The 23,126-nt window shown below is 39.9% G+C and overlaps 1 protein-coding gene across 1 annotated transcript in view; it reads left to right on the forward strand.

Moving 5' to 3' along the window:
• The window catches only part of thoc2 (THO complex 2), a 173,035-nt gene that overhangs the window by 144,463 nt on the left and 5,446 nt on the right, over window positions 1-23,126 (forward strand). The window contains exons 34-38 of the mRNA XM_072270839.1: window positions 9,405-9,554; window positions 15,299-15,365; window positions 18,209-18,372; window positions 19,958-20,028; window positions 20,985-21,033. Coding sequence (XP_072126940.1) covers window positions 9,405-9,554; window positions 15,299-15,365; window positions 18,209-18,372; window positions 19,958-20,028; window positions 20,985-21,012 — 480 coding nt within the window. The 3' untranslated portion in view covers window positions 21,013-21,033. The remainder of the gene's footprint in view (window positions 1-9,404; window positions 9,555-15,298; window positions 15,366-18,208; window positions 18,373-19,957; window positions 20,029-20,984; window positions 21,034-23,126) is intronic.

Raw genomic sequence — 23,126 nt, forward strand, 5'->3', positions numbered from 1 at the left:
AGTTTAACACTTTTCCCGATAACTAACAAATTTTTTTTATCAGTTCCTGACATATTTGAACAACACAACACAGTAAACTGATCCATTGCTTTCTTTGAACCTGATAGAGTTGTGTTTTTCTAGCCAAGGGAACTGTTGGGCATGGCACAATATAAAAAAAAAAAGCCCATTTCATCAGTGTTGTAGGTATCATCTGCACAAAATTTTTGAAGCAAGTCGGGTAGTTTTGCAGGTATCCATGCTTCTGCACTTAAAGCATCTTTCTCAATGTGTGCTTTCTTGAGTTTAATGTGGTACCTACGTTTCCATCAAGACAACAAACCGTCTGTTGCTTTAAAATCTTTGTGACCTAGCTTCTTAGCTCGCTACTCTGTGTATTTTAACATTGGTCTACTGACACGCACACGTTGTCTAATTAGAGTGAAAGACCATTGATTGAGGGCCTCTTCAACATCTGGATCCTTAACTCATGATTTTGCTTTTGGGATGTTCCCTGTTGTCCCCTGTGTAATGCCCATTCTTATTCAGTTTGTCTTATTGATGGTATATATTAAACGTGCAATTGTACTTTTCAGCACTTCATTTACCTCTTCAAGCTGATGATGAGTCGTGTTAGGTAGATGGCTCTTATTTTGGTCCAGTAGGGTAACATGGCTAATGTCAAATCTTTTAATGGCAAGGGTCTCAAATTTCTTTTAGGCACAATTTAAAAAAAACAAATTATCAAAAATGACTGCTTTTTGAATCGACGCCCATCAATCCAAGTTCATAATATAATATAAGCACACACAGTATTTGCTTTATGCACAATGTAGTGACTAACAGCTACACAAGTGCATGTGACTGACCATCTCCTGTCCCAATTTAACAGTGTGGTGTCCCAAACAAAGGGTATCCCAGCCATTTTCTTGATTTGTTTTTCTTCTGTAAGAGGTGTCCCAAATCATTGAACCTTATTATGGAAGATTTCATGCAAATAAATTTATGGGTTAATGCCTGGATTTCATATTCCTATTCCATAATTCTAGTAATTTGATTACTTAAAAAAAATTTAATTTCCAGAGAAATGCCTCGGGCTTCATTTGAGTTTGTGATGATAATGATGTAATGCCAGTTCTAACTTAATTGAGCACCAAGTTATCTACAAACCTTTAGTCTGAGGTTCACTTTCATGCAATATCTTGCCATCTAGGGCTCTAGTCATATTTTCCTAGTGGATCACTGTTTTATTTGTATTGTGAATTTATTGCATATGATGTATATTTACACTGAGGGGAACAGACGCAGATTGGATAACCAGTTTGTAGAATACCACCATTTGCGAGTATGACCCAGCTTTTTATCTTTTTCCACTTTAAGTTCTCTGTTACAGTGAAGCTTCTATTTTGTCCAAGAACCATAGCAGCCTTTGACCTGCCGTTATTGAAAAGCTTAAATTATGCAACATTTTCAGCTTTATTTAGATTGTTAGCATTCACAGTCTTTTCATCTGGTAATTTTAATAATTTATTCAGTCCTTTTATATTGGCTGTTAATGCTTTTTACTTCTACTACTGAACAGTAAGGTGGAAGTTTAAATGGCAAAGACAATTGTTATTTAAAATTAATGAAGGAAAACCTTCACTTTACACTATCAATCACCTTTTGTCATATAATTTCTGTCGACTTTGACCATATCACCTATACTTTATTCTCTCCACCTATTTATTTATATCTCTTAATCTCCTGTTTTGATCATGCATCATTTTGAAATGTTAACTCTTCCACTCTCTGCACATTATGCCTGACATGTAGAATATTTCCACCACTCACTGATTACGATTAAACTTGTCTTAGCATAGACTTTGTGCCTTTTTTCATACACTTCATACCTGTTCCTTCTGCTTCTTTTTGGTCATTTCAGGTTACAGCCAACATTTAGGTGAAAAATTCTTCCCTGATCCTTCTAAGCATTTTACTTTTTAACTTCAACCCCGGGTTTAGATTGCCATGGGGTAAGGTTTCTTACTATCCCTGTTTTCTTTGTCTCATACTTCTGTTAGTCTGACCTTAGTCACCTCTGATCCAATGAAAACAACCCAACTTTATCCAGTCTCACATCTTAACTAATATTTTCCATTCCAATGCAATATTCTTGTGAATCTCTTCTGCACCTTCCCCAGTGCAATTATGTCCTTTTGTGTCATGACCAGAATTGAAGCCATTCTGCATTCTGTTTATGATCTAACCCTGTTTTAAAGTTGCAACATATCATCCCTGCTCTTATATTGTATGCCTTGTTAATTGAGGATCTTCAGTTAGTTCTGGGGCCTCCAGGTATTAATTTACCAATAGTCCAGTTGAGTTTAGCTATTATTAATGATGTCAACTTATTTTGTATGTCATTAATAATTATCTTGACCAATGTATTTGTTTAAAACATGGAATTTGAAATATTAGGCATAATAGAAAAGGTTTTAGGCTATCCATGTTATTGTGCATGTCTTTCGCCTCCAAAAGAAATGGGTCTTGTGCACATGATGTCACTGAAGGATCTATAACAACTGGTCCAAAAAGGACTAATGTTAGTTTGTAAGTAATTTACATAATTATGCAATGAAAGGAGGGGTGTGGGAACCATGGCAGCATTCTGCCAGTGTTGCATCAGAAATATGTAAATAACAGTGGCATAAAGAAACAAAGTGGTGCATAGAATAACTGAGGACAGTTCACGTTACTGTAATTAGAATAATTATCATTTTGGCCAAAGGTGTCCTCAGCTAGATGGGGCTAGACTTGAAGGATACAAATAAGTAATTTTTGGATAGATAGAGCTAATGTAGTTTCAGTAAGAAAAACAATTCATTGATGAAGTAATTTATTAAACAGAATGTAGCTTAGAGCAGTCCAAATACATCTGTTTCACAAGGAAAGGGGGAGATTGCTTAAGCAAAAACAAATTATAATGTTACCAAAAGTCATGGATAAATAATTATGTTCAGTGCAATGAGATGCAAGTAGATGAGGACCCAACAATTTGTTGGGAGTGAAAATGGAATGTGGACCTTTTGATGTCATTTAAAAGCAGTGGATTGAGACATGCGAGGTGGTAGCAAATCTGATTGCTCAGAAGATATTTATCTTGAGGTGAAGAAATGTATTGGAGGAAGAGCATAGTTGCAAGTTGGATGACAGAATCAATTTGAATATTCACACTGAATGACAAGATAATTGTGAAGTCAATGCAGAGGATTCTGTTTTCGTTCAAATCAGAAACAGTAAGAATAAAGAGTCTCCCTTTCTGAAGCTACATGAAACCTAGGATTGAAATTCTTGTCATAAATCTGTTAAAGACTTTGGAAGAACGGTAAATGAAGGTTTTAAAGTATGTAATAGAAACGCAAAGGAAAAGGAAGTTAACATATTAAACCAGCTGAATTTCTGCTTTCAGCAATTTATACCTTTCACTGTCATGCCAAAGGGCAGCAGAGTAGTTCAAAATTTCCAATTCAGAGGAGTTAAATCCATATAATTTCTTTCAGTTAATCTTAGAATTGGATTTTGAAGATTTTAATATATAATTTTAGATCTTAGTAGTATTATTGAACACTGGAAGGTTCAATTTATCCAACATTTCCAGATTTTGCTTTTTGTAGTTGAGCTGAAAATGTTTCAGTTGATGTGAAATATTGAAATTGCACTTGAGTTTGTCAAGGGAATAAATTGACTGCACGTTTGTGCACAAACATAATTTTGCTGCGTGTCTGGACTTTGAATAATCTAAGCAGTTTTGGCAGCACTAGTACAGAACTAATGCATTCTGCTTAAATGTTGCTGAATCATGCAAGTTTATCTTCAGTTATTTAGAATATACAGTATATGAACTTAGTTTATTTACCATTACCTCCTAGCTCATGCTATTTTTTGAATTGTGTCGATATACATATTGGGTTTTGGTGAGGGTATTATGTTAATAATCCTGAAAGACTGTCATGTGAGCTGTTTTAACTGCGTGCAACCAAATTTTGATGCTTTTCATTATGCAAGAAATACTACATTTTTTCTGTCCCTTTTATTTTCAGATTTTTCCATTGAGTACTTGGTAACAATATTTCATTTGTTTAAAATGTGGTGAATATGATTGGTGTCTTTGTGTTGGACAGCATAATCTATTTTGCATTCTGTTCAATCCTCTTCAGAGTTCCAATAATAGCTTAGGTTTCTGATCCTACTTTCTTCTCAGCAAGGATTTTCCACTCTTCAAGAAGGGAGGGAGGCAAAAGACAGGAAATTATAGATCAGTTAGTCTGACCTCAGTGGTTGGGAAGACGTTGGAGTTAAGGATGTAGTTTCAGAGTACTTGGAGGCGCATGATAAAATAGGCCGTAGTCAGCATGGCTGCCTTGGGAAGTAACAAGCAGGATAGACAAAGGAGAATTGGTTGATGTTGTATACTTGGATTTTCAGAAGGCCTTTTACAAGGTGCCACACATGAAGCTGCTTAAAGGAGTCCATGCTTCTACAGGAAAGATACTAGTACGAATAAAGTATTTACTGATTGACAGGAGGCAAAGAGTGGGAATAAAGGGAGTCTTTTCTAGTTGGCTGCTAGTGACTAGTGGAGTTCCACAGGGGTCTGTGTTGGGACTCTTCTTTTTACATTATATGCCAATAACCTGGATGACAGTTATGGCTTTCTGGCCAAGTATCTGGATGATACGAAGATAAGTGTAGGAACAGGTAGTTTTGAGCAAGTAGAGAGGCTACGGAAGAACTTAGACTGCTTCGGATTATGGGCAAAGAATGGAGTATGGGCAGGTGGAATATGGTGTCAGGAAGTGCAAGGTCATGCACTTTGATAAAAGAAAACTGTTTCCTAAATGGAGAGAAAATTCAAAAATCTGAGGTGCAAAGTAACTTGTGAGTTGACATGTAGGATTCCCTAAAGGTTAAGTTGCAGGTTGAGTCGGTGGTGAGGAAGGCATTCACTTTGGGAGGACTAGAATATAAAAGTAACGATGTACTGTGAAGGCTTTATAAAGTACTGGTGAGGCCTCACGGAGTATTATGAGCAGTTTTCAGCCCCTTATCTAATAGAGGATGTGCTGACGCCGGAGTGGGTTCAAAGGAGGTTCACAAAAATGATTCCAGGATTGAAAGGCTTGTCATATGGGGAACATTTGATGGCTTTGGGCTGCTGCTGACTGGAATTTAGACTAATGAGGGGTGACCTCATTGAAAACTATCGAATGTTGAGAGGCCTCAATAGAGTGGACGTGAACAGGATGTTTCCTATGGTGGGTGGGGTCTAGGACCTGAGGATACAGCCTCAAAATAAAGGGGCGTCCTTTTAGAATGGAGATGAGGAGGAATTCCTTTAGCCAGAGAGTGGTGAATTTGTTGTCACAGGCGGCTGCGAAGGTCAAGTCATTGGATATACAGTGGCAGGCAAAAGTTTGGGCACCCCGGTCAAAATTTCTGTGACTGAATAGCTAAGTGAGTAAAAGATGAACTGATTTCAAAAATGCATAAAGTTAAAGATGACACATTTTTAAAATATTTTAAGCAAGAAAACTTCTTTATTTCCACCATTTACAGTTCAAAATAACAAAAAAGGAAAAGGGCCGGAAGCAAAAGTTTGGGCACCCTGCATGGCAGTACTTAGTAACACCCCTTTGGCAAGTATCACAGCTTGTAAACGCTTTTTGTAGCCAGCTAAGAGTCTTTCAATTCTTGTTTAGGGGATTTTTGCCCATTCTTCCTTGCAAAAAGCTTCTAGTTCTGTGAGAATCTTGGGCTGTCTTGCATGCAGTGCTCTTTTTGAGGTCTATCCACAGATTTTTGATGATGTTTAGGTCAGGGGACTGTGAGGACCATAGCAAAATCTTCAGCTTGTGCCTCTTGAGGTAGTCCATTATGGATTTTGAGGTGTGTTTAGGTTCATTATCCTGTTGTAGAGGATTGAATTCATTCTTCCCTCTACCAGTAAATGTTCCCCGTGCCACCGGCTGCAACACAAGCCCAAAGCATGATCGATCCACCCCCATGCTTAACAGTTGGAGAGGGGTTCCTTTCATGAAATTCTGCACCCTTTTTTGTCCAAGCATACCTTTGCTCTTTGCAGCCAAAAAGTTCTATTCAAAGGGTTCAAAGGAACATCTAAACAAGCCTGATACATTTTGGAAACAAGTCCTGTGGACTGATGAAGTTAAAATTCAATTAAATACCAGCAAATTCTGGAAGCAAACATCACACCCTCCGTAAAAAAGCCGAAGATGAAAAGAGAATGGCTTCTACAACAGGATAATGAACCTAAACACACCTCAAAATCCACAATGGACTACCTCAAGAGGCGCAAGCTGAAGATTTTGCCATGGTCCTCACAGTTCTGACCTAAACATCATCAAAAATCTGTGGATAGACCTCAAAAGAGCAGTGCATGCAAGATGGCCCAAGATTCTCACAGAATTAGAAGCCTTTTGCAAGGAAGAATGGGTGAAAATCCCCCAAACAAGAATTGAAAACTCTTAGCTGACTACAGAAAGCATTTACAAGCTGTGATACTTGCCAAAGGAGATGTTGCTAAGTACTGGTATGTGGGGTGCCCAAACTTTTGCTTCGGGCCCTTTTCCTTTTTTGTTATTTTGAAACTGTAAAAGATGGAAATAAAAAAGTTTTCTTGCTTTAAACATTAAAGAAATGTGTCATCTTTAACTTTCTTTTGGAAATCAGTTCATCTTTTACTCGCTTAGCTATTCACAGAAACAGAAATTTTGACCAGGTGTGCCCAAACTTTTGCATGCCACTGTATTTAAGGCAGAGGTTGATAGATTCTTGATTGGTCAGGGCATGAAAGGATACGAGGAGAAGGCAGGAGATGGGGGCCAAAAAGGAAAATGGATCAGCTACGATGAAATGGCAGAGCAGACCCGATAGGCCAAATGGCCTAATTCTGCTTCTATATCTTCTTTTCTTATGAATTTTTACATTATCTCATTCAGAGCCATTATTTCATTTCAGCTTTAAATAAAATTTATTTTCTTCGTGTTATGTTTTGTAACTCCAAAACATAAAACTAATTTAAAGGAAAAGACGGAGAGTCCGAAATGCGAGCCTAATTTAGTTTTTAGTTTAAATGAGGCATGCCCATATCATGTGATGATGTATGCCATTTATGAACTTTTACAAGTAACCCACAATGCGTTACTTAAACGAGCAAGAATGCTTAATCAAACAATATATTTACAATGTTACTCAAATACCACTTAAAAATTAAAGTATTTCATATCCAAATTTATTTTTGTATCATATATTTTTGTATACCCTTGTCTAAATTGTTATTTGGATATTTTTTGAGATTCCATTTTTGAAGGTCCAAAACTCAAAACATCTGATGAAAATGTTATTTTTGCTGTTGGAATTTGTATGCAGTGGGGAACGTTTGCAAAGAGGCCTTTTGTTTCCTCAATAAATTCTTGTAAGTTAATATAAATTATATTGTGGGTTTGTTGTAGGGTTGTTGAAGATTAATGTATATCAACTTTCTAAAATTTTGATTTGTTTCTTTCTGACTAGTTGACTGGCTGACCATAAAGAAACTATAATAATAAGTTTCCAAGTAAACATAAATTTGAAACCAGAAATGTGTTTTAAAGCTGTGTGAATTTATCTCTTAGACAGTCATTGTTCCATTATATAGCCATAGTGGTCTCTTTTCTCCATAAAGAGATATAAACCTAAATGCAGCATCACCCCATTAGTGATTTTTATTTTAACTTATTTTGATCATGAGGCACATTTTGAGAATAAAGAATGTAGGAAATGTTTTATTAATCTAGTCTTTCTTCAGTGCTTGCTTAGGGAGTGTTTCTCTTTGGTCATCCGAAGATTACTTGTAAAGGAATTATTAAATGAAATCCTACAGTTCCTGTTAGTCCTGACGAAGGGTCTCGGCCTGAAACGTCGATTGTACCTCTTCCTAGAGATGCTGCCTGGCCTGCTGTGTTCACCAGCAACTTTGATAAAGTGTGGTCCGTGTTAGGTTTCAGTTCAATTCCCAATCTTCATTGCATTCCCTGAATGAAGACAATACTGTCTTCCAGTCCTTTAATCTCTTTTCCACCACATGTTTTCCCCATCACTAGATTGGTTCAGGGGAAATCAACTGATTTTCTGGTGGAGAGGGCAGACCTGAGGCAGCTTTCATAAATTCCGTGATCATATAGTATTTTAATGTATGAAACGCTAAAAATGCTTGGTATATTTTGTATTTTGACGTGATGTTGCATGGCCAGTGTAATGGAGCATATAAAAATACTGTGACATTGCTTCCAAGGACAGCTTCATACTAAGCATGCTTATAAGGAAAGCCTTAAGCAATATTTACCTTTGAGTTTTCTATATTTTAGCATTTGAAATTTATGATGACCATTGATTTTAACTGCCTGCATTCTATAGATTACGTTGAAGCTCTTCGAATACAATGGTCTATTAAAATGCAGTTTAACCAAAATTGTTAAGTTCAATCACAAATTTTCTTGGGCTAACGCCACTGTATAATAAACTTTATTCTGAGTTTCTCTTTTTACCATATCCATGTACAAATGTAAATTAGTACAGGGCAATCCGTGGGTAACATCTCAGTTCATTTCCTGGGAGCTGTACATATATTGATTTCTCTGTAAGTCAGAAATGTGCATTTAATATAATAGTGCATTTCATATTGCTTGACATGCACTTGAATAATTCAATTATTGAATATTTTCCCTAACACTACCCATAGTATACTGTATCCAATCATTAACGAACACCATAAAACATCATTATTAACATCTGGAAAATGCTTTAAGAATCTATGGAAGAACTTGCATCAAATGGGATTTTCCTGAATCAGATCATTTAACCTGGGGGGTACCCTGTGCAAACAAAATTAAAGTGAAATCCCTTGAATTAGGGGCACATAGAGTCTCAGTGTTAATCCCTGGAAGTTTGTGTGTTTCTGGAAGTTGTGGCTACTAATTGGCAATGGAAATTTCTGCCCTTCACCGACAAGTTGAAATGAAAGATGTTTTCTTTATTTTAGTTTATCTTAAAGATATTTTATATTTACTTATTTTTATTTCAATGATTTAATTACTTTTGCAACTTCAATATCTTTAATGATCTTGCTTCTTACACTTGTGTTCAGTGATTTAGAACTACTAATGCTCATTCTACATTCCTTTAAATCTTTTGGGTGAAGACCTCAACAAAATCATCTTGTTTTCAGTTGTGTTTTGAACCTGAAGCCAGCTAACAAGCAAATGTATTACTGCATTGAAATTTTTATTGTATTAAGGAGGGTGTTTTATTTGACTTTAATGGAATGTTATTTAATTCTGTTGAGACATTGTCATCATAAATGTGCCTTGCATCGTTTTTAACAGCATCATAGCCCACATCATACCAACCATAGTACAGGCACACAGTCAAAGAGTAAAGAAAGAGAAATGGAGAAGAAAGAAGTGGAGAAGTTAAGAGATCGGTCAAGAGAGAGGGAAAAGAAAGAAGATAAAGAACGAAAAGAGCGCAAGAGGGTACGGTTGATAGCAAAGCAGATTTAAACCAGAACTAAACAGTTTTGCACATTGCAGTTTTTTTTTAAACCAGTGACATCTATAACTATGAATCTGAATGTTTCCTGTTGAACAGAGTTTTTTTTCTGCTTTTGATATTTCTTGAGTTGTATTGAAAGACTGGAAGAAGCTTGGAGTGATGATAAATATATTTCTTGCATTCGTTTTGACTAAGATGAGACTTGACTTTTAAAAGTCATGTAACCTCTCAACAAATGAGTTTAATTTCCAGAAATGTTGACTGGGGTGCTTGAGGCTCAGCTGGGGCAAAATTTTGTTTATTCTGTAGGGTTTTCTAACACAGAATGTTGTTAAGTCCATCCAACTAAGGGGCCATACCAGACCTTGCATTAAGAAATTAGCCTAGCCAGGTGATCAGATTTTCTGGTGACTGTTTTAAGAAAAGCAATCATATCTCAAAAGTTTTCCAATAGTTATGGGTAAGGATAAGACCTAACCTTAGGGGAAATTGGGGAAAAACTAATCACAACAGTATAAGGCAGGAAAGTAGCTTGGGAGCTGTTGTTATTGGGTAATCAATATCTGAATTGTAGAAGCCATTTCAGAGTCAGTTGGTCAGAATTTAGAACCATCATGATCCTGTAAGGAAGAAAGATAAAGTTGGAAAAGTTATAAATTTAGTCAAAGTGAAAAAGGAAGCATGTGTAACATTTCAGAAGCTGAAATTGGACAGGGCGTTAGAAGAATATACTTTATACTTTGTCGCCAAACAATTGATACTAGAACGTACAATCATCACAGCAATATTTGATTCTGCGCTTCCTGCTCCATGGATTACAAATATTAAATCTTAAAAATAGTAACAATTAGTAAATATTAAAAATTTAAATTATAAATCATAAATAGAAAATAGAAAAATGGCAAGGAAGGTAGTGCAAAAAAAACGAGAGGCAGGTCCGGATGTTTGGAGGGTACGGCCCAGATCCGGGTCAGGATCCGTTCAGCAGTCTTATCACAGTTGGAAAGATGCTGTTCCCAAATCTGGCTGTACAAGTCTTCAAGCTCCTGAACCTTCTCCTGGAGGGAAGAGGGACGAAAAGTGTGTTGGCTGGGTGGGTCATGTCCTTGATTATCCTGGCAGCACTGCTCCGACAGCGTGCGGTGTAAAGTGAGTCCAAGGACGGAAGATTAGTTTGTGTGATGTGCTGCGCCATGTTCACAATCTTCTGCAGCTTCTTTCAGTATTGGACAGGGCAACTTCCATACCAGGTTGTGGTGCACCCTAGAAGAATGCTTTCTACGGTGCATCTATAAAAATTAGTGAGGGTTTTATGGGACAGGCCAAATTTCTTTAGTTTTCTCAGAAAGTGAAGGTGCTGGTGGGCCTTCTTGGCAGTGGACTCTGCTTGGCTGGACCAAGTCAGGTCATTTGTGATATTAACCCCGAAGAACTTAAAGCTTTTGACCTGTTCCACTTGCACACCACCGTTGTAAATTGGGTCGTGCGGTCTGCTACTCCTTCTGAAGTCAACAACCAATTCCTTCGTCTTGCTGACGTTGAGGGATAGATTATTGTCTTCACACCATGCCACCAGGTTCTTAATTTCCTCTCTGTACTCAAACTCATCATTACCCGAGATATGACCTACAATTGTGTCATCAGCGAATTTATATATTGAGTTTGATGGAAACTTGGCTACACAATCATGGGTGTACAGTGAGTACAGCAGGGGGCTGAGTACACAGCCTTATGGGGCACTGGTGCTCAGAATGATTGTAGGGGAGAGCTTGTCCCCTACTTTTACAGCCTGGGCCCTGTCTGTGAGGAAGTTGAAGATCCAGCTGCAGATCTGAGTGCTAAGGCCCAGGTTCTGGAGCTTAGGAATCAGTTTACTTGGAATGATTGTATTAAAGGCAGAGCTGTAGTCAATGACAAGGAGCCTTATGTTTGCGTCTTTATTCTCCAGGTGTTCTAAGGAGAAATGTAGGGCCATAGAGGTGGCATCTACCGTTAACCTGTTGCTCTGGTAGGTGAATTGCAAAGCGTCGAGGTTGACTGGTAGGCGGTGGTTGATGTGTGCCATAACGAATCTCTTGAAGCACTTCATAGCAATTGATGTCAGAGCAACAGGTCAATAGTCATTCAGGCATGCCACCTTGCTCTTCTTCGGCTCTGGGATTATCGTTGCCTTCTTAAACCACAAGGGGATCTTAGACTGAAGCAAGGAGCAGTTGAAGATGTCAGCAAACACTGCAGCTAGCTCGCTTGCACAGGCCCGGAGAACCCGTCCTGGGATGCCATCTGGGCCCATCGCCTTCCTTGGATTTATCTTCAGGAAGGCCCTTCTAACGTCCTCCTCGGTGACGATGAATCTCGATGTCACCAGGTCCAGTTCATCCAGAGGGAGCGGGACGCTCCTCTTCTGTTCGAATCTTGTGTAGAATACGTTAAGTTCGTCAGGAAGAGAAGCGCCACAGTTATTGATATTCCCAGCCTTTTCTTTGCACCCAATGATCTCATTTAGACCCTGCCATTGTCTACTGGCATCCCTCTGGATAGCCTGGGCTTTCAACTTGGCTTGATATTGCCTCTTAGCGCCTTTAATGGCTTTCCGGAGTTCACGCCTGGATTCCGGGTAGCGACTAGTATCCCCGGACCTAAAAGCCGCAGCTCTAGCCTTTAAAAGGGACTTGACCTCAAAATTCATCCAAGGTTTCCGGTTAGGGAATACCCGGATCGTCTTGCGAGACACACAGTCCTCCGTGCATTTCCAAATAAAGTCCATGACAGCTGAGGCATACTCATCGAGGTTAGCTGCTTTGAATACTAACCAGTCCACCGATTCAAAGTAGTCACGGAGGACCTCATCTGTTTCCTCCGTCCAACGCGACCTACTTTTGACACCGTGACCTCCCGCTTCAGTTTCTGTTTGTAAGCCAGGAGGAGGAGTACGGCCTGATGGTCGGATTTTACGAAGTGAGGTCGTGGGACGGAACGGTAGGCATCCTTGACTGCTGTGTAGCAGTGGTCAAGTGTATTCAGGCCTCTAGTGGGGCAGGAGACATGTTGGTATAACGTTGGCAGCACCTTTCTGCGGTTGGCCTGGTTAAAGTCCCCGGCTGTAATGAACAAAGCCTCCGGATATCTGGTCTCGAGTTCAGTGATGTTGGCGTACAGTATGTTCAGAGCACACTCCATGTCCGCCTGGGGGTGAATGTAGACTGCCGTCAGTATGACCAAGGTGAATTCCTGTGGCAGATAGTAGGGACGACACTTCACCGACAGGTGTTCCTGGTCCGGGCTGCAGGAGCTTGTCAGTGCCACTGTGTCCGAGCACCACGCAGTGTTGATCAGTAGGCAGACACCACCTCCCTTCGTCTTGCCTGAAGACGCCGTGCGGTCCATCCGATGGATCGAAAATCCCTCCGGTCGGATGGCACAGTCGGGGGTGGCAGAGGAGAGCCAGGTCTTGGTGAAACAGAATACACAGCAGTTCTGCATCTCCCTGCAGTAGGTGAGTCTCCCTTTAAGATCATCCACCTTGTTCTCTATGGCTAGCACATTAGCTAGTAGGATGGTGGACACAGGGACCCCGAAGCCCCTCAGCTTCAATCTGACCAGCAGCCCAGCTGTTTTCCTACGCTTCCTCGGTAAATAGTGCATCTTTCCAGGTTTCCAGTGTGTTGTTGTTAGCTCTTTGAGGTTGATGGGTGCATCCCGTAGGGATCGATCGGCGGGTTGCGTCGTCGGACGCTCGGGCCGGGTAACGGGGGAGGCTCCGCTGCCGGGGGCCCGGGCTGTCGATTGGGTCGGGCCCCAAAGCCAACACTTAATCCCAGATGGCTGGGCTCCTGGCTGAAACAAATCCTGAAGCCGAGTCACGGTTGCAGAGCCTCGGGTTCAATTTCCGAGGTCAGCGGCTGAGGCCTCACTTCCGACAGCTGTGGATGGCCACCAACGGGACTTTACGGTGGTCGCTCCGGGGAAGCGTCTGGGGCACCTTGAAGTTTCCGCCATCACTTCTGTGTGGTTGTCTGCTCTGAAGAGGTGCTGGTCGGAATGGGCCGCGTCTCCAAGGGCTTCGGCACAGTAGCAGACCGCGGGTCTCCGGAAGCTCCGGCCTCGCTGGTCGGATCCAGGTGCGGTCCGGAGTTTAAGAAGCAATTCTGGCATGGTGGTCTCCAGCTGGGTCAGTAGCTTCGCCAGGGTGTTGTTGATCTTGACCTTGCTAGATTGGAGGCTTAGAAGGGTTTCTCGGGTATAGGATAGTGGAGAGGGCAGATTGCTCAGGAGAGCACGCGCAAAGTCGCCAGTTACCAGCGCCATCTTTCTTTCTTTCAAGCAAGCAAGAGAGAACATTAACAGAATCAGGGGAGCTACAAGGCCACTAAACCTGCCCTTGACAGATAGGATTAGGAAGAATCTCAAAACATTATAAAAAACAAAGGTAATCCCACTCAGACAAAGGGAATTTATATATTGAGCGAAAGGAAGTGGGTAAAATACTGAATGAGAATGAGGTATCTTTTCAGTAAAGAGAAAGACATGGAGGATAGTGAGATCAGGGAGGGTTGTGCTTATATTCTAGGGCATGTTAAAATCAAGGAGGAGGTGCTGTTAGGTCACCTGAAGCGCATTAAAGTGAATAGGACCAGGCCTGATGGGATCCTGGGTTATTGAGAGAAGATTGGGGCCTTGATTGAGATTTTTTACTCTTCTTTAGCCACATGTAAGATCTCAGAAGATTGGAGAAAGCCAATATTATTCCTCTGTTTAAGAAGAACAGTAAAGACAAACAAGGAAATCACTGGATAAACCTTGCATCAGTTGTAGGGAAATTTTTGGAAATGATTCTTGAGGATTGAATCTATTTGGTTCTGGCCTAGACTTTGCTCACAAGAGGCCATGGAGTTTTTGAGGAGCTAGAAAAGATGATTTAAATTTGGGCAGTGTATATTGTATACATGAATTTTAGCAAAGGGATCTTTGGTACAAGTCTATAGATCCCTAGACGAAGCAACAAAGATTGATAGGAAGGTTTAAAGAAGAGCCTATGCCCTTTATCAGTTGAGGTGTTGAGTGTAAAAGTTAGAAAGCTGGTTTTTACCCGTAGAAAACCTTGGTTAGGCCATTTCGTCTATTACGTGCTCTTCTGGTTATTGCATTACAGAAGGATGTGGGAGCTTTGGACTGAGTGTAGAAGAGATTCATCTGTTTGTTCCTTGAATCGGAGAGTACTAGCAAAATGGAGAGGTTGGATACACTTGGAAAGTTGTCATTTGAGTGTCAGAGGCTGAGGGGGGAATCTGATAGACATACATAAAATTATGAGAGGCATAGAAGGGGTAGAAAGCCAAAGTCTTGGTCCGAAGGTGGAAATGTTAAATATTGAAGGGTGTAGCTTTAATTTGAGAGGAGGAATGTTTAAAGTTATTTTTACACAGTGTGGTTGATGATTAGAGCACACTGCCAGGAAAAGTAGTAGAAGCAGGTAATAGCAACGTGGAAGAAGTATTTAGATATGTGCATGAACAGGCAGGGAATGGAGGGATATAGATGATCTGGCAGATGGGATTAATTTAAATTGGATCATGGTCATCACAGAAATGTGCCAAAGGGCCTGTTCTTTTGTAGTACTATTCTATGTCCTATGTTCTCTGCAGCTTTGTTTTGCCAGGAATTCCCTCTTGAATGACCTCCTTTTGTTATTCTAGGTAGGAATTTTTGTTTCTTTTCTTCTTAGGATCATTCAAATAGTGATCGAGAGAACATACAAGAATCAAAACGGCGTAAAGATGAAAATGGAACAGGTAAATATTAGTATCTTTTTTGCTGTTAGCATTTTTAAAGATAGGTTGACCGATCCAAGTCAGCTAAATGATTCCTCAATAGCTGTCGAATATAGTTAACATAGAAAAACAACTTAAAGTGCTGAAAAGTGAAATGAAAATTGGCGACATGATGAAGGTCTGATCTAGTGGATTAATTTTCACATTTACTTGAATAAAATGGAGACTGGATATACTTAATTGTTATGTAATACATTGTTTGGCTCTTAGTCAAACTATACATTTTTTCTCATTGTTTTCTCAATCTGTTATAAACCTTGCTTAAGGTGGACTGGATCATGCAGGACTGGCTTAATCTTACTGACTTTCCACATCCCTGAATTCAGTGCATTAGGTTGTAGACAGCTTAGTGTACAGACTTCAGCCCAACCCATAAAACTACTGACAATCTTTAACATAAGGTGAAAATGAGGGCAAGATTTGCTTTCTTTTGAAGCCATAGAAAATTTAATTGTTTTTTGAAATGTAATTGTTTTAATGTTTCTGGGTATTTAAGGCATTAATAGAATTAAAATGGAAGAAAATAACATTTAAAAAGTAAAGCTAATTTAAAAATTAAAATTGTTAGCTCATTCAAAGCAAAATATTTTAGAATTTGCTCACTTTCTATGCAGTATTTAAAAACACAAACACGAGGAAATCTGCAGATGCTGGAAATTCAAGCCACACACATCAAAGTTGCTGGTGAACGCAGCAGGCCAGGCAGCATCTCTAGGAAGAGGTACAGTTGGCGTCTCGGGCCGAGACCCTTCGTCAGGACTAACTGAAAGAAGAGCTAGTAAGAGATTTGAAAGTGAGAGGGGGAGGGGGAGATCCAAAATGATAGGAGGTGCATCTCCCCCATTTCACGCACATCTGCTCTCACTCCATCCTCCCACTACCCCACTAGGAATAGGGTTCCCCTGGTCCTCACCTACCACCCCACCAGCCTCCTGGTCCAACATATTATTCTCCATAACTTCCGCCACCTCCAACAGGATCCCACCACTAAGCACATCTTTCCCTCGCCCCCCCCCCACTTTCCGCAGGGATCGCTCCCTACGTGACTCCCTTGTCCATTTGTTCCCCCCCCACCATCCCTCCCCACCAATCTCCCTTCTGGCACTTATCCTTGTAAGCGGAACAAGTGCTACACATGCCCTTACACTTCCTCCCTTACCACCATTCAGAGCCCCAGACAGTCCTTCCAGATGAGTCGACACTTCACCTGTGAGTCGGCTGGGGTGATATACTGTGTCCGGTGCTCCCGATGTGGCCTTCTATATATTGGCAAGACCCGACGCAGACTGAGAGATTGTTTCACTGAACACCTATGCTCTGTCCACCAGAGAAAGCAGGATCTCCCAGTGGCCACACATTTTAATTCCACGTCCCATTCCCATTCTGATATGTCTATCCACGGCCTCCTCTACTGTAAAGATGAAGCCACACTCAGGTTGGAGGAACAACACCTTATATTCCGTCTGGGTAGCCTCCAACCTGATGGCATGAATATTGACTTCTCAAGCTTCCGCTAATGCCCCACCTTCCCCTCGTACTCCATCTGTTATTTATTTATATACACACATTCTTTTTCTCTCTCTCCTTTTTCTCCCTCTGTCCCTCTCACTATACCCCTTGCCCATCCTCTTGTCCCATGATCCTCTCATATCCCTTTTGCCAATCGCCTGTCCAGCTCCTGGCTCCATCCCTCCCCTTCCTGTCTTCTCCTATCATTTTGGATCTCCCCCTCCCCCTCCCACTTTCAAATCTCTTACTAACTCTTCTTTCAGTTAGTCCTGACGAAGGGTCTCGGCCTGAAACGTCGACTGTACCTCTTCCTAGAGATGCTGCCTGGCCTACTGCATTCAACAGCAACTTTGATGTGTGTGGATTCTGTGCAGTATAATCCCTGTTACTCATGGCAAACATAGATCCAATTACTTGAATGCTTGTAGAGTCAATGATGGAATATATTTTGGGATTCATCCTCCTGCAAATTCAGTTTCACAGCTTTTGCACAAGTTTTGGACTTGATCTTGAATTGCTGAATTTTAGCTGTTCTGTTAGAAAGTATAGCCTGCATATTGGCAAATGCATCTTCACCAGGTTGCACCTACCTTTTCTCTCATGCTGTGGGCTCCATTGTTCGTTGCCAGTGATGTGCCACTCACTCACAGGTGACACTTGCCCAGAATATATTATTGCCATTCTGTAGTGTGATCTGACCCTTAATAGTGATTGGATGAAATTCTGTGAACTTAATAGTGGTTTATCTCTGCCTTGTCCTCATGTGGCATTTTATTTCAACATAGAAATTTGTTACTTAAAGAAAATGCAATGGCGCAGTCTTGAGATTTAATGTGTTTATTTCGGGTGACATTAAAAAAAACCCAAAGTAAAATAAATCTTTGGCTATGATGATTTTGGATGGTGTTAATTTCAGCTTTGACCAGTGATTCTCCAAACAAGTATTAAAATGAAAAAAAGTACTGTATATAGATCTGCTTAGGGATCAAGTGAGTAAGTGTGAATTGCTAAGGTATATCAAGTGAAATCTTTGTTATGTCACAGTGTTGCAAGGGATCAAAAAGAGCAAATATTGTTTTCGTTTTATTGGCCTTGAGAGCCAGACAACTTGTAGCACATTTTTGAACATTGCCAAGTAATTTCTTTATCTGATGAGGAGTAGGTCAGTTGGAAAAATTTTCAAAAATATGAAAATCTTTCAACATTGTGTTGAAGAATTGGCATATGTGTTGCAGTCAACTCAAGTCATAGTGTTCTATTACTGTAAAATAAATTGAGGATTGAATGTTTCACAGGTGGCTCTGGGAAAAGGAGTAAAAGTGCAAGTCCAGTAGATTCCCCACGCTCGAGTGAGAAGGAGAAAAATAAGAGCTCAAAATCTGCCTCTGGTAAAGACAGGGATAAAAACGACTCCATCAAATTAGAAAAAATAGAGAAAAGTTCAACTGCCAGCAAAAAGGTATGGTAGATGATTTAGTTTTGACAAGAAATTGCAAACTTAGATAATTTAGTTTAAAATGTATAACAAATGTTAGTGTTTTATACTTTATTGTAAAAATATAATCTTATGATTAGATTAGAACAGGGCAGAATCAGCAACTTTCCCGAAGAAACACGTGCTAGTAATGTTTAATTAACTATAGTTCTTAGAAATTAATTAAAAATACAATTATTTGAGAGCATGCAGCAGACCATCTGTATCTTAAAATAAATAAGTTAATTGTTTGAAATGGAAATATTTGACTTCCAAAATTTTAATATTTAATGTCTTTGACTCTTGCCTTTAAACGTCCAGCCAAGTGTGACTTGGAACTATTGCTGTTATATTTAATAATTTTGCATGTAATGACAATGAAGAAAATAAAGGACTAATTGGTGATGAGCTACTTTATTATCCAGTGGCAGTGTTCAAAGGTTCAATTTAATGTCAGAGAAATGTATACAATATACAGCCTGAAATGCTTTTTCTTCGCAAAACATCTACAAAAACAGAGAAGTACCCCAAAGAATGAATGACAGTTAAAAGTTCTCCCCCCCAGCTCCCTCCTCATGGGCGTAAGCGACGGCGAGCAACAATCCCCTCTCCCCACTCCCCCACCAGCAAAACAAAAAGCACACCAGCTACCAAGCACAAGCGTGAACTAAGCGATAGCAAAGACACAGACCTTGCACTTACCCCAAAGACTATCGCAATTCATCTGGCATTCAGCAACCCACAGGTTTTCTCTCTCCCTAATAAGGGAGAGGGGGGTGTCCCCCATTTTCACAGCAAGCGGGAGACATAACAACAAGAAGCTGGTTTACGATGTTAAAAAGTCTGTTTCGTCGCTTTTTAAGAGCTCGGTGCCCGAAGATCGTAAAGATTGCAGGTCTACGGGCCCACAGTGAAAGATTTTCCGGCCTCCCCAATGACACACAAGTCTCCTGCCGTAACACCGACCCTCGATCTGCCCATATCCAGAGCTGCAAGATCTTAGGCTTCCAAACACTAGGCCGCCTCTCAGGCCTACCCCTTGGTGTGCCGAGTAATGGGCGGTCCTGAAACCCCGAGAACGGGTCCCATTCCCAGAAAGAACTGAAGTCAGCGTGTAACTCCAGGTCAGGGTCTTCAAAAGAACCCTGACGGGGAAAATAAAGATATTAAAGTTGGAAATAGAGCTGTTTCCAAAGATGCAAGCAAAGAAGTCGCCATTTAGCGCCATCTTAACTCCGCATCGTCTCCGATGTACCCTATTTGTAGATTATGTTGTCAGTATACCTAGGAACATGCCCTTGGTTGCACCAGTAGATTTCTGGTTTATGATATCTTTGAATAAGAAAATTTAGATGTCATAATTTATAAAAGAACCTTCAAGTTTATTAATTTTAAGAGCTGAATCTAGAACCCTATATAATTTGTGTGGAACAGGGATTGTTCCTTTTTTTTGTGGTATGTGTGTATGGTAAGATGATAATAAACTGAACTTGAATGCAGCCAATGTGACTGTAATCAATTCAACCTGTCAAAATTTTGTAATATTTTATTTGTTTAATATTTTCAACAGGAATCCAGGCATGACAAAGGAGAGAAGAAAGAAAAGCGTGAGAGTAGTGGATTGAAAGATGACAAAAAACAATATCCTTTTTAATTGATCCTATGCTTGTAGAAATGGGTTCAAGACAAAACTAGATTTATTGAAATTTCTATGAAATACAGAATAATCTTAAAATTGATATACCATACAAAGAGCCTTAATGCCAACCACTATTATTTTCTTCACATTTGGAGTTTCACCTCGCAGAATCAGAATCAGGTTTATTATCAGTGACGTGTCATGACATTTGTTGTTTTGCAGCAGTAGTACAATGCAAGACATAAAAGTCTCTGCAGTTATAAAAATAAAAAGTGCAAAAGAGGAATAACAAGTTAGTTTCATGGACCATTCAGAAATCTCATGGCAGAGGAGAAGAAGCAGTTCCTAAAATGTTAAGTTGTAATCTTCAGGCTCCTCGATGGTATTGAAGAGAAGAGGGTGTGAACTGGATGATAAGGGTCATTAATGATGGATGCTTTCTTGGGCCTTTGCCTCTTGAAGATGTGGGTAGGCTTGTGTCCTTGATGGAGCTGGCTGAATCTGTCATCCTTTGCAATTGATTTCAGTCTTAGGTATTGGAGCCTCTATAGGAGTCAGAATGCTCTGCACTATGCATCTGTAGAAATTTACAAGAGTGATATGCCAGATTTCCTTAAACTCCTCATGAAGTATGGCATACCTTCTTTGTGATGCATCATTGTATTGGGGCCAAGATAGATCCTCTGAGATATTGATGCCCAGAAACTTTGAAGAGCTTGCTCTTTCTACTGTTGACCCTTCAATAAAGATTGGAGTGTGTCCTCCCAACTTCCCTCCCTTCGTAATTAATTCCTTGCTCGTGCTAACGTTGAGTGCAGGATGTTTTTGCCACGTGATAAATTTACATCCCTTATACAGTTTCTAGAATCACTCCAGTTCTACAGTGCTTGCTTGTCTTTTTATTAGAAAGTCAATGGTATAAGTGACACATTCTGACTTTTTTCCTTAATAATCATACTCATAAATCCTCAGAAAAACATAGATAATGAAGAATAACCCAACTAATGGTAAGGTATTGATTTTGGTGTAAAATAGTCAACTTAATTGTCAAGTGTTATTTTCTAACATTACAACAAACAGTTCTTTCTTTGTCAGTTTATGACTCCTGCATTTTTTTCTTTGTGAGTAGTATTTGGTAAGCAAAATATTAAGAGAATCTGCTCAATATGGTGCAGAAGGCAAAGGAAGTGCAAAGTAATTTAAATCAAAATAGAGCATAGATATCTATATTTCTGTAATTGGATATTAGCAAATGCTTTTACTTGAGAGGAGACATCCAGGATTAAATGACTAAACAATAAGAATAAATTGTTTCTGAACAGAAACACAAATTTGGGAACCACTTATGCTTGTTATTTGAATTCCCTATACCAAAAGGATACTTTAAAATTCAAAGTAAAATTTATCACATGCAACCCTGAGGTTCTTTTTCTGTGGGCACACTTAGTAAATCTATAGAACAGTAACTGTAAACATCAGAAACTGTTAACTGTAAACAAACTGTGCAAATGCAGATATAACTAAAAAGGCAATAAATAACAAGCATGAAATAACACTATAACAGTCTTTAAATGAGTGTAGCTATCCCCTTTTGTTCAAGAGCCTGATGGTTGAGGGGTAATAACTGTTCTTGAACCTGGTGGTGAGTCCCAAGGCATCTGTACCTTCTACCTGATGGCAGCAGCGAGAAAAGTGCATGGTCTGGATGGTGAGGATCTTTGATGATGGATGCTGCTTTTCTACGGCAACATTTCATGTAGATGTGCTCAATGATTTGGAGGGTTTTACCCATGATACACGGGGCCAAATCCACTACCTTTTGTAGGGTTTTCTGCTCAAAGGCATTGGTGTTCCCATACCAGGCATAATGCAGCCAGTCAGCACACTTTCCAACACATCTATGGAAGTTTGCCAAGTTCTTCAGTGACATGCCGAACCTCCACAGACTCTTGAGGAAGCAGAGGTGCTGTCATGCTTTCTTCACAATAAGAGTTATTTGATGGGTCCAGGACAAGTCCTCTGGGATAGTGACAGCAAGGAATTTAAAGTTACTGACCCTCTCTACTTCTGATCCTCCGATGATTACTGGCTCATGGATCTCTGGTTTCCCTTTCCTGAAGTCTACAATCAGGATAAAATGGATGTAAGTTTGGGATGTTTATAACATGAGAAAAGGACTATGTTCCTTAGTAAATCAGTGATGCATGTCACAATCATGTGAGGCTTAATGGAAAGGGCATATTGCTGCTTGGCTTTATGCCTGCTGTGAGATGATCTGTCTTGTATTGATTCATATTGAGACAATATTCTGTTAAGCTACTTTAACTTTTCCTCGATGTGACTAAAGCACCTCCCTGTTGAGATAAAACTTATTTGATGTAGCATCAGACTGGAAGATGTATACCAGTTCCAGCACAGTAGGTCCAACTGTTGGCCACTTAGTGAATCGTTGTAGCTTGGGTGGAGGATATTTCAGAAACAGAATGGTATACATTATGTGGAGAGACAAGACTGCATTATTTGCCTTGAAGCAAGGGGATACAGTAGGTGTACATCTGAAAGTCATAAATGGTTTTGATCGTTTCTGCTGATTTGCTGTTTTCAGTAGTGGCTGTTTAGAAACTCCCTGACCTTTTTGATCACCTTGGACAAGGATAGGAGCATATGGTGAATTGTGCTGTTTGGTGGGAATTTGGGAGTGTAAATTGGGAATGGATGTTCTCAGGGAAATGCACAACAGAAATGTGGAGGTTGGTTAGGGAGTACTTGCATAGGATTCTAGTTAGGTTTGTCCCATTGAGGCAGGGAAAGGATGAAAGAACCATAGTTGATGAAATGTGGAACATCTAGTCAGAGAGGAAGAAAGAAGCCTACTTAAGGTTTAGGAAGCAACAATAAGATCTAGAGAGTAACAAGGTAGCCAGGAAGGAGCTGAAAATGGACTTTGGAATCCTGGAAGGCCTTGGCGAGTAGGATTAAGGAAAACCCCAAGGTGATCTACATGTATGTGAAGAACAGGAGGATGACTGGAGTGCTGGAAGAACTAATCAGGTTTAGAAGATTGAAGATTGTTTAACGTCATTACCAGTACATAGGTGTA

This window comes from Mobula birostris, chromosome 10 (assembly GCF_030028105.1).
Source record: "Mobula birostris isolate sMobBir1 chromosome 10, sMobBir1.hap1, whole genome shotgun sequence".
In the NCBI taxonomy this organism is placed as follows: domain Eukaryota; kingdom Metazoa; phylum Chordata; class Chondrichthyes; order Myliobatiformes; family Myliobatidae; genus Mobula; species Mobula birostris.